The 11,986-nt window shown below is 42.8% G+C and overlaps 1 protein-coding gene across 1 annotated transcript; it reads right to left on the bottom strand.

Moving 5' to 3' along the window:
* Positions 1-3,959: 3,959 nt before the first annotated feature.
* Positions 3,960-4,388, bottom strand: LOC308706110 (uncharacterized protein; the record flags this gene model as incomplete). The annotated part of the gene is made up of 1 exon (XM_081391492.1): positions 3,960-4,388. The coding sequence occupies one exon, from the start codon at positions 4,386-4,388 to the stop codon at positions 3,960-3,962; it is 429 nt and encodes a 142-aa protein (XP_081247618.1).
* Positions 4,389-11,986: the final 7,598 nt, after the last annotated feature.

The following is an 11,986-nucleotide window of genomic DNA, read 5'->3' as shown; positions in this document are numbered from 1 at the left end:
TCGTGCTTTCCAATGCACTTACCATCAACTGCATCATGATGTGTGGCAATAGCGGCACCATACACTTTCAGGGTGGAGGGAGACAACCTTCGCTCCAACCCTTCTTGCAAGAAGGAAAGCACGACACTGATCGGGCCTTTCGTGGGTTCTTTAAGTTTAGAAGAACACCAGTTGACAAAGAGGTTCCACTTCAACGCATAGGCATGTCTCGTGGACGATGCTCTAGTCTAGCGGAAGTGATGGTAGCCACCACCGCTGGTGGTAGGGTACTCAAACCTGCCTCGTCCCGTCCAGGAACCACACATGGAGGTTTCAAAGATCGGGACGAGGGTGCCATAGGGTGCCCCGTCCCTGAGAAAGCAGGTTCTTTCTCAGAGGAATTGGCCAGGGAGGTGCTGTCGCGAAGAGTACTAGTTCTTGGAACCAGGTGCGGTTGAGCCAATACGGGGCAACCAAAATTACCTGCTCCTCGTCCTCCCTGATCTTGCGCAAAGTCTACGTAAGAAGGCTCACTGGGGGAAAACGCATACTTGCGGAGGCCCCGCGGCCAGCTGTGCGCCAGTGCATCCGTGCCGAGCGTGCCCTCGGTCAGAGAATAAAACAGGTCACAGTGGCAAGAGTCGTGGGAGGCAAACAGATCTACCTGTGCGTCCCCGAACTGATCCCAAATCAGATGAACCGACTGGGGATGGAGTCCCCATTCTCCAGCGAGAGGCCGAAACCGAGACATATCAGCTGCACGGTTCAGGTCTCCCGGGATATAAATGGCTGGAAGCGACCTCAGATGCTTCTGACTCAATATGAGGAGGTGGCAGGCGAGTTGCGACATACGGCGGGAGCGCAGACCACCTTGTCGGTTGATGTACGCTACTGTGGCGGTATTGTCTGATTGGACTAATACGTGCTGACCCCTGAGCAACGCACAGAAGCGGTGCAGGGTGAGACGTACAGCCAGCAACTCGAGGCAATTGACATGCCAAAGGCGCTGGGGTCTTGTCCAGGAGCCTGCGGCAGCATGTCCATTGCACATGGCGCCCTAGCCCATTATGGAGGCATCTGTTGATACAACAACATGCCAGGAAACTCGTTCTATGGGCACTCCAGCCCATAGAAAACTGAGGTTCGTCCACGGGGTGAAGGTCTGACGGCAGTCACTGGGACTCGGAGCGTGCCGTGTTGCCATGCCCACCTCGGGACTTGATCGCGAAGCCAAAGCTGAAGCGGTCTCATATGAAGCAAGCCGAGCGACGTTACTGCGGCTGCGGATGCCATATGCCCCAGGAGCCTCTGAAATAGTTTCAGTGGAACCGCACTCTTGCCCTCGAACTGACGAAGGCAAATTAGCAGTGACTGCGCGCGCACGCTCATAAGCTGCACGCACATGGCGACCGAGTCGATTTCCATACCGAGAAAAGAGATCCTCTGCACGGAGCAGAGTTTGCTCTTCTCCCAGTTGACCCGAAGGCCCAGACAAGCTAGGTGCCGCAGCACTAGGTCCCTGTGTTCGCAAACCTTGTCTCGAGAGTGAGCTAGGATCAGCCAGTCGTCGAGAGGAACAAGGGCTGCCTCGACAACCTTTGTGAAGACGCGAAGAGACAGGGCTAGCCCGAAAGGGAGAACCGCGCACTGGTATGCCTGCCCCTCGAATATATATATATATATATATATATATATATATATATATATATATATATATATATATATATATATATATATATATATATATATATACTGGTATGCCTCATTTGCATATGTAAACATGACATTTCAGAAAACTTGTAATACAAAAAATGTCTGTCTCTATGTAAGTGAAAAACTGGAAAGGTTTTATGGTGATATCTATAACTTAAATTTTTTACCCTATCCACCTGTAGTGTTTTGGCTGTGAATAATGCACCTATTGTTTCAATGACAATTACAAGAAAATGGGACCCTTATTTCAATGTTATACGGTGGATCCTTATTCAGGAGACATTGAACTTTCTAAAAATGTGGTATAACAACTTTTCCTCAAAAATGCCTACAGGGTTACACAATCTTGAAGATTCGGACCTGACTATACTAGAGCTTATGTCTCCTTAATATATGGTGCACTAATTCAGCATAGTGCTAAGGCTCTACCAATTGAATCTATATGGAACAGGGAATTGGGGAGCTTAAATATAAATCTAGATTGGGAAAGAATATGGTGCAATCTAGGTATGACTTCTAAGAATCTAGCTCACCAACTAATTCACTTCAAGACCATACATAGAGCCTACATTACACCTTATAAGAGATTCCAGATGAAATTACAACCTACTCACAACTGTCATATATGTAATACTGCTTCACCTGGTACGTTTCTACACATGTTTTGGGAGTGTCCAGTTATCTCTAAGTTCTGGTTGCATGTAAATTCAGTTTTAGCAGATATACTTGACATTTTTTATGTTCCCAGTCCTGGTTTCTGTCTCCTTAATGATAATTCTGATATAAATCTTAACCAAATTCAGTTTAAAATGGTGTTTGCAGGGTTTACCTCAGCAAAGAAAAGTATTTTGAAAAACTGGTTCTTTCCGGATATGTGTATGAAATCATTCTGGATCCATAGTCTTGTCAACATTGTCAACCTTGAGCTTACAACTGCACGACTCAACAAGGCAAGACCAGTGACTGTACAAGCTTGGAATTCTTTCTCATCTAAGATAATCTCTTGGGCCAGGGACAATAGCTAGATAATCATTGTTGTAAAACACCTGCCGCCCATGTTTCTGATGTTGTACAGTATGTGCTGTCTTACCATTGATGTCTTTTCTCCTCATTGTTCATTTTCTTTTAGTTTTTCTTATATGGTCATATATGATTTTGGATATGTCTGTAACCCCCCCCCCCCCAACCCCAGTAAAAAAAACCAATAAAAATGTTGATCACAAAAAAAAAGAAGGTCATTTTGAATTTATTACGGAGCCCCTAAAGGGACCTTTGCAAAAAAAAAAATATATACAGATATTTGCCTGCTCAAAAGAACCTATTGTAACGAAACAGACACTCCAAACAAGTGGATTGAGATGAGTGACAGTTTATTGAAAAAATATAAAAGCAATAACGGGAACTGAAGAGGACGAGATAATAACGGAGGGAAATGGATCCGGAGATACTGACTGTCTTTGAAGATGATGATGAAGCACACACCAGTGTTTGGGAGAGAGGAGTTGAAATGCAGGCACGACGAAGGAGACGAGGAGGAAGACGAATTCGGAAGACACAGGAGGATCAGGAACATGGACTGGAAGACGGAGATTCTTTGATGAAATAACTTCTAAGGTAAGCGATGAGGCTTGGGTAGTCTTTACTCATGTACGAGACCAGACAAAGTGTCAGAGTGAAGTGTGTGCTTATAAGTGCTTGAGGTGATGGCGTGCAGGTGCTGGTGATTAATATTCAAGTGATAGTGATCTCAGTGATTGGGTGGTGGTGGAGCCTGGCTGATCCCTGCTGAGTGAGTGAGATTAGTGCGTTGGGACCTAGGAACGTAGGTACGGTCAGGAGGCCCCCCCGGCGGAGATGGCTCGGAGACATTGGAGGAGAGTTGTTGGTCGAGTGACACTGGATGGGACATGCGAAGATCTTTTGAGGTAGGATGGGTTCAGATTCTTCTGTTTTCTCTTCGGGAGTTTGGATGCGAGATAGAGCATCTGCCTTACAGTTTTTTGCACCAGGATGGTAGGAGATTGTGAAGTGAAACCGGGTGAAAAATAAAGCCCATCTTGCCTGTCTGGGGTTGAGTCGTTTCTGGGGTTGAGTCGTTTGGCTTCACAGAGGTATTAGAGATTTTTATGGTCAGTAAGTACCAAGTACCATTCCTCTAAGGCAAGCTTTATTGCAAGTAGCTCTTGATTACCGATGTCGTAATTCATCTCCGCCGGGGATAATTTCTTGGAGAAGGCACATAGATGGAGACGAGGTGGCTTCCCCTGCTACTGAGATAATACCGCTCCTACTCTGGTGGTCGAGGCGTCTACTTCCACAATGAACAGTTTATTGGGATCTGGGTGGATTAGGAGCGGCGCATTGGTAAAGGAATCCTTGAGGTTTTGGAAAGCTTGATTGGCAGATGGTGTCCAGGACAGAGACTTGGGCTTATTTCTGAGGAGATTGGTTAGTGGCGAGGTGATGGAGCTGTAGTTGTGGATGAACCGATGGTAGAAGTTTGAAAATCCAAGGAAACGCTGAAGTTCTTTGATGGTTGACGGGATGGGCCAGTTTCTGACAGCTTCTACCTTCCTCTCGTCCATCTGGATGCCGTGTTCACTAATGTTGTAGCCGAGAAATTGGGTGGTGGCCTGGTGGAACGAGCATTTCTCGGCTTTGAGGAAGAGCGGGTGGTGGACTGGAGGAACGAGCATTTCTCGGCTTTGAGGAAGAGCTGGTGTTCACGGAGGCGTTGAAGGACCTCCGCAACGTGGTGGCGGTGTCGGCCAGGCTCTGGGAATATATCAGAATGTCATCAATGTAGACGATTACCATACGATGGAGAAATTCCCGGAGCACCTCATGCATGAAATCCTGGAATACGGAGGGGGCGGGGGGGGGGGGGGAAATCCTGGAATACTTGGTTATGCCTTATTACCAGGCCATAAGGCATAACCAAGTACTCATAGTGTCCTGTTGGTGTCACAAAGGCAGTTTTCCACTCGTCCCCCTCACGTATCCGGACGAGGTTGTAAGCGTTGCGGAGGTCCAGCTTAGTGAACACGGTTTCTCCATGAAGTTGTTCCAGGGCTGCTGGGATGAGAGGAAGTGGATAACGGAATTTAACAGTAATTTTATTGAGGGTGCGGTAATCGATGCAGTGCCGCAGGCCTCCATCCTTCTTCGCCACAAAGAAGAAACTTGAAGCAGCAGGGGAGGTGGAAGGGCTGATGTAACCTTGTTGGAGGGCTTCTTCCACGTACTCCTCCATGGTCTTCTGTTCAGGAAGAGACAGTGGGTAGATTTTACCGTGGGGCACTGGCACATCCGGAAGGTCGGGATGTCGATAGACTGCTGTTTCAGAGGACTCTCGATGGAGGTGGTGTTGACTGGAATCGGTATTACTGGTTGAGGAAGGTGTGGAAAGCATCCGGGAAAGCAGTTATCGCCCCACTTTAGGATTTCTCCTGTTGCCCAGGAGAGGATGGGATTGTGTTGCATGAACTACGGACGCCCTAGGATGGTACCAGTGATGGAATTCTCCAGAACCAGTAGGATGATGGATTCAGAGTGGAGGAGTCCAACTTGCATGTGGAGAGGGCCTACGGTGAAACGGACGTTCTTCTTGTTGAGAGCTTTTCTGGAGGTTGAACTGGCGGCAGAGGGAGTCAGATATGAAGTTTCCTGCTGAACCGGAGTCGAGGAGGGCACGTACTGGAATGGAAGTGTAGGAGGTAGATAAGATGACTTCTGTGGTGAGTGGTTTTATATTGACCAAAGAGGAATGGATAACACTCACCATGGGTCGTGGTGGACGGATGGGACACGCTGATATAATGTGTCCACCAGCTCCGCAGTACAGGCACAGACCCTGAGCCAGTCTCCTCTGCCGCTCAGTGAGTGTCAGGTGGGTGTTATCCACTTGCATGGGGACTGGTTCTGGAGTGCTGGTATCCTCTGGTTGGCGGCGCGGGAAAGGTGATAGCTGGCCATGTAGATCTTCCATACAGGGCTGCATACGATGATCGGTGTGGAAGGCGAGTTGCATGAACCGTTCAATACCCATGGAATCGTCGTATGCAGCGAGATGCAGTCGTAAATGAGGATAAAGTCCCTGCCGATATGTAGTGAGGAGCGAGCACTCATTCCATCCGCTGGCGGCCGCTAGAGTCCGGAACCTGATGGTGTAATCAGAAACTGACTCTTTCTCTGATTAATATGTTATAGTTGTTCGCTGACGGTTGAGTCACCATCTGGGATTCCAAAAACTTTGCGGAAGTAAGCGGTGAAATTATTCAGAGTCTGTGTAGTGGTGGCATTTTGGTTCCAAAGGACTCGGGCCCAGTTGAGTGCTCGCCCTGTCAGCAGGGAAATAATGAACGCCACTTTAGATCTCTCGGTGGGGAAGCGGGATGACTGCATCTCCATGGCCAGCGAACACTGAAGGAGAAATCCATCGCAATCCTCCGCCAGACCAGAGAAGGGTGCCGGGTTGGCCATGGGACTGGAGGCCACTGGTGGTGAAGGAGAGGCGGTAACGGGTGATGTGGAAGTGGGTACTGAGAGTGTACGTTTAAGCACGTCCACCAGATCTTGAAATGGATCGGGGTCACTCATCTCAGCGGTGTGTCAAAATGTTTGCATTGTCCTATTTGCCAAATTCAAGGGTCCATTAAAAATAGGCTGATACTGTAAACGAGTGCTCAAAATTTGGCTAGGGCACTGCGTCATATTTCAAGGGGTTATGTCCACTTTAACATTAGTATTGTCATATTCCAAGTTTAATGGTTCATGAAAAAACATTGGTACAGTAAAAAATTATAAAAATTTGGATTTTGTTAAATTTTCGTTTAGTAATTTTGTGTTTTTGTCATTTTTATTCTTTATTTGATTAAATATATCTATATTGATTTTAGTTTTACAAGTTAGTTGTCTGTAAGTTTTAGTTTATTTAGCTTTTGTTTTTAGTTTTTGTTTGATATTAGTAAATCATGATGTGGTTGACTTTATGAATAAAATACATAATTATATTTCAGTTAATGTTTGGTTTAGTTCAAGTAATGTTTTTTTATTTATGTTTTAATTTTTAGCTAATAATAATACCGTAACCCTGGCCTTAATTGGCAAGTACTGTAACTGAAGTAAAATGAGTTCATGTTCAAGTTTTCACGTTTCCCTCTGGTCCCTTACTATTGTCAGGGGCTGTACAAAAACAGTTTTTGAAAACGGGTTTCAAAGTCAAACAATTTTGTAAACGATACTGTTATTGTCTCCGTGTAAACTACAAAAACACAAATTTGTGAAAACAATGATATCATGTGCATGAATATTACGTGTTCAGTCTATAGGCGCGTAGTATTTCTTTACAAAGTGACATCGCCAACTCCTGGCCAGGCAGCAGAATACAGCATTTTTAGCCGTTTTTGCGGATCCGTGTCAATGGGGATAGTTTATGTTGAGTACTTTTTACATGACTTTTCCAGGCAATCACAGTTTTCAAATTCTCCATTATTTCCCAATTTGAATGACTGTAGGAATCCTGCACTCTGCTTGCATGCACAGTGTGATGCTGTAACCTGTTGAGATATTAGCACTAAAATAAAAACAGACCAGGGATTTCTGAAATTCTGAAAAGAAGAGAGAATGAATGAGACATATCTAAGTCCTTCAGGCAGGGAGGTGTGAGTGGGAAAGTTTTGAGATTGGCGTGACGAGGCAGAGTGACTCCATTGGCATGCGGGGCGGACGGAGTGATGGCCGGAGTGTTTGTCTGGTCATGCTGAATGAGAGCGCGTCTCAGGCTCTTCTTCCACTCAGAATGCTGCGCTGAATGTCGGGCACATACTCTGGGGGTTTGCTTTTGCATCTCATTAGGAGCTCACAGACAGAATGAGAGAAGGAGACGACCAGCTGTGCCAGGGAAACAATCAACATGAACACTTGTTTGGGCTAAAACACAAGTGGATCTATTATTTGTTATCCAGAAGGAGAGACTGCAGGTACTGTAGACACTGCAAATTGCTGTAGATCAGTCACATTGAATCCCCCCCCCACCCCCCAAAAAACATACACATATTCATGTAGATGTGTTTTTTATACAATATCAAAATTACATTAAGTTTCCATTACTATAACGATAAGGCTGCAATAGTAAATATGAGTACTCTAGAAATACAGTATACTATACTATACTATGATATACAAAAATTCAATATAAAAAGTTGCTACAAACCAGACCTTTACAGTCATACAGACAGGCAAATATAGTTATTATTACATGCAGGAAGAAATATTCATGGTAAATTATTATTATTATTATTATTATTATTTGTTAAAATGTTTTAAAATCGATAAATTAATATAAAGGGTTAGGGTTAAGCCTCTCAAGGCTTACTGCTAGAATAGAATAGAATAGAATAGAATAGAATAGAATAGAATAGAATAGAATAGAATAGAATAGAATAGAATAGAAAATTACTTTAAATGACAAGCCTGCTTCTCCGTCAAACTACAACAGCAAGGATCCAGTGTTATAAATTATTCAATGGATGTTTGGAAACAACTGTATAATTAAATTATTAGGTAATGATTATTTGTCCTTGTATCTGTTCAAAATTGATGTAAACTGTAAACTGGGTTGCCCAGGGACAGTTGTTTTTCCTAAATATCCACTGAATGATGCACATACTGTAAATAAATAAAAAAAAAAAATAAAAAAAAATTCTACAACTTTAAGAAGTAAGCTAATGGGCCCTATTTTAACGATCTGAAACGCAAGTATCAAGTGCGAAACGCAAGTAACTTGTGGGCGGGTCTTGGGTGCTGTTGCTATTATACCGGCGGGATAAATGACTCTTGCGCCCGATGCAAATCTAAAATGGGTTGGTCTGAAGTAGCTTCATTATTCATAAGTGTGGTTTGGGCGTAACGTGAAATAAACCAATCATAGCGACATCTCCTGGCGTGTGCCTGGCAAATCCGCCGTTATAATAGCAATCCGCCATGGAACACGCCTCCTCTTTTCGCTGCACCGCCCCCTGGGAGCGCAAGTTCATTCCCTAGTTTACCGGCATGCGTCTGTGGAGGGAAAAGTCTGCTGTGCGCGGATGCAAAATAGGAATGATACATGTGTCGGTGTACAAAGTCAGTTGCGCTGGGTGCAAGATAGGGCCCAATGTGTTTATGAGTTAAGCTGGGTGTCGATGAATGTGTTTGAAACATCTGCTCTACACAAACTGAATTCTGCTTCTACATCAATTTAAACACAACCCCAGAAAGTCAAAAATCAATGATTTCGCCACCATAAAGAGTTTGGAAGAAACATTTACTACCAATGCACTAGAAATGATAGATGCTATTTCTGTCTCTGTGATGCTGCCATGAGTTCTAGACAAGCTGTGCTCGCCTTTGAATGTGTGCCAGGCTTAAAGCACACCTGTCACTCTGCCTCCCGCCTGACTCTGCACTCTGGGGCCTTTCTACTTCATTTAGAGGCTCTGCCTCCACTCTGTGATTTGCAGTCACCGTGAACGCATAAGTCTTCTTGCTTGTTTATTCTCTGACATCAAGCAGGAGCCATTATCTTCACATTCTTACTTTCCGTCATTTATAAGTATGCTAAGCCCCTCTCTCAGCTGAAATAAAAGCGGCCATAAAAGCAAACTGAAATTGGATCCACCATAAAGAATGTCAAATTGGTTCAATAGATCCAGCAGTGGAAGTGTGTTCTCTGCACTAGTTAGAACCCAAATGTCTGAGCTGAATGTTCCTCGGTGACAATCCAGCATCATTGAGTCATCAACACAGAACTGAGCCAATGGCAATTTATTTGATTGGGATCGATACCCCTCCAGCCGCTGCACTTATTTTCTTGTCGTTGTTGGAGCTTGCCAAATGGTGGGCTGATAAACAGCTAGCAGCTTTTAAAATCTGCTGCCTCTGAAGTCTATTTAGATGAACAGTTAACGTCCACTGGACTTCATCAGAAGTTGTTTAGTTCTCAACTGGTGGGTCATGACCCAAAAATGGGTATCAGGTCTGTTCTGATATGTACTAAATGCAAACGCAAATAATAAGATGCAGCTAACCACATAATCTTGAAAAGTTAGGGGCAGCAAATAGATATACTTTGTTTATCCTTATCAGTGTTTTGAATAAATCAGATTCCACGACTCACTCATAAAAACAGACACCTTTAATTCCTGAATGAATTTGTGTTTTTTTTATAATTTGGTTGATTAAATGATTAATTTAGTCAGCCATAAACCCTAATCCTAACCGCGAGAGGCGTTAAGCTTACACTATTCCTACTTTGCGTCTCTTTTGGCGTAAGTCGACAAGCGTAGGCCGTCTGCCGTCTACTAGCTTTTTTAGTTTTTAAAGTTTTAAATATGTATTTTTTTCAACGCTTCGGTTCAGAAGGCCTTTTATTAACCCATCGGAGCCGTGTGGATTACTTTAATGATAGATTGATGCTCTTTTTTTGGGCTTCAAAATCTTGTCTTCTATTCACTGCTATTATAAAGCTTGGAAGAGCCAGGACATTTTTTAATATATCTCTGATTGTGTTTGTCTGAAATAAGAAAGTCATATACACCGAGGATGGCCTGAGTAAATCATGGGGTAATTTACATTTTTGGGTGAACTCTCCCTTTAATAATGTACATTTCAAAGGCTACTTTTGTGTGATAAACTAATGTCAAATTTTAATACAGAAGCAAAAGCATGAGAACCATAAACCAATGTTACACAGTTTTTGCACTGTCTGTGTGGTTTAGCAGCTCTCCTTTATTAAAAAAAGCTGTGTTTAGTCAATGCCAGTATTGAGGCTTTTCCCAAAGTTAGACAATGCTTCAGAAATCACCCAGAGCAAAGCGGGAAGCTTGTGAAGTAGATGCCATTCTAATTTCATTCCAAAAGTGCCTGGCAAAAAAAAAAAAAAAAAAAAAAAAAAAGAGCAGAAATTGAGTTCCGTAAAGGCACAAAAGGTTTTGAATATGTGTGGAATGGCTGATAATGTTGTCATAATGAGGCACGGTTATGCTCTATAACAGGATTAGACGGCGAAAAGTAAGAACGCAGCATTTTTCAAGGTACAAATTCAGGGCAGCAACAGAAAGTTCACCCCTGGATTTTGTCTACTGCACATCCTTTATCTCCAAGATCATGGTGTGAAGACCTATATTTTAAACCTACTGTAGCATTGCCTGATTGATGTGGAAAGCAGCTAATTAAGTGAAAGAGCAATTATTGATAATGGTCTAATGATACATTATTTGAATAAAGTGGCACCTTATTCAATACTTCATATTATGTGATGATAAAGCGAGTGCAATTATGTTCAGAGGACTGGCTGAATTTAACCAAATCCATCAATTTTACAATGAGACTGTGGATTTTTCTATTACTTAGGATCATAAGGACAGTACAGTGGCAGATTCTTAAGCTTGCACATCTAAAAGCACATTTCGAAACTCAGACACTCAGGGACTGGAGAAAACATTCAAAGTCAAGGATCGCAAATTGTCTACAAGCTGGTCGGAGGCTGATTAGCTGCAGCAGCCATAAACAGTATGCTCTCTGAGAAGGTGCCAAGCTTGTTGATGCACATATGCATTATGCTTGATTAATCTGGGAATTGCTTTTCCCTCGACAGTTTAAAACAGGTCTGTCTGATAGAGACAGAAAAAGTTTTCTGGCCCTTTCTTTCTCACTTCAGACAAAAATAAACAGGACCAGATGCTATTTATCAAGTGATATCTATTTGCAGGATTTTTTTCTTCTTCTAATTGACAGACAAACATGATTAGGGTTTGTAATGTTATGGCTCTAGTTGACTGTAATTGAATCAATAAGCTCTTTTCCACCCTCAGTGGCTGATTACTCTCTAATTATGAATTTAAGTTACATGCAAATGAACAGAAAATTTCTAAAACTATTATCAGGTCCAAAGATCCAACGAAATTGTACACTTAGCAGAGTTTACTGACCCATATAAAATAATGGCGCACAGACCAATAAGGTTAACAAGAAATTAACTCAACAATCTGAGTTCACTGCTCACCTATTAAGGGGGTCATGTCGTGGTAAATTGAATTTTTCCTTGAATTTTCCCTGATCACACTTCCGTGATACCACGGAAACATGTTAACAACATCATCATCAACAACAAAGACTAATGAGGAATAAGAAGGATAGATATGAGTATTATTATTATATTTAAATGATATTATTTAAGTATATTTATTATTATAATTACATAATATACTATTTACAATTATTATTATGTATCTAACTAAGGAGAGTATTAAGC

This window comes from Scardinius erythrophthalmus (assembly GCF_964197995.2).
Source record: "Scardinius erythrophthalmus genome assembly, chromosome: 17".
Classification (NCBI taxonomy): Eukaryota; Metazoa; Chordata; class Actinopteri; order Cypriniformes; family Leuciscidae; genus Scardinius; species Scardinius erythrophthalmus.
Note: the sequence above shows the minus strand (reverse complement) of the source record. Positions and strands in the feature narration are given on the sequence as shown.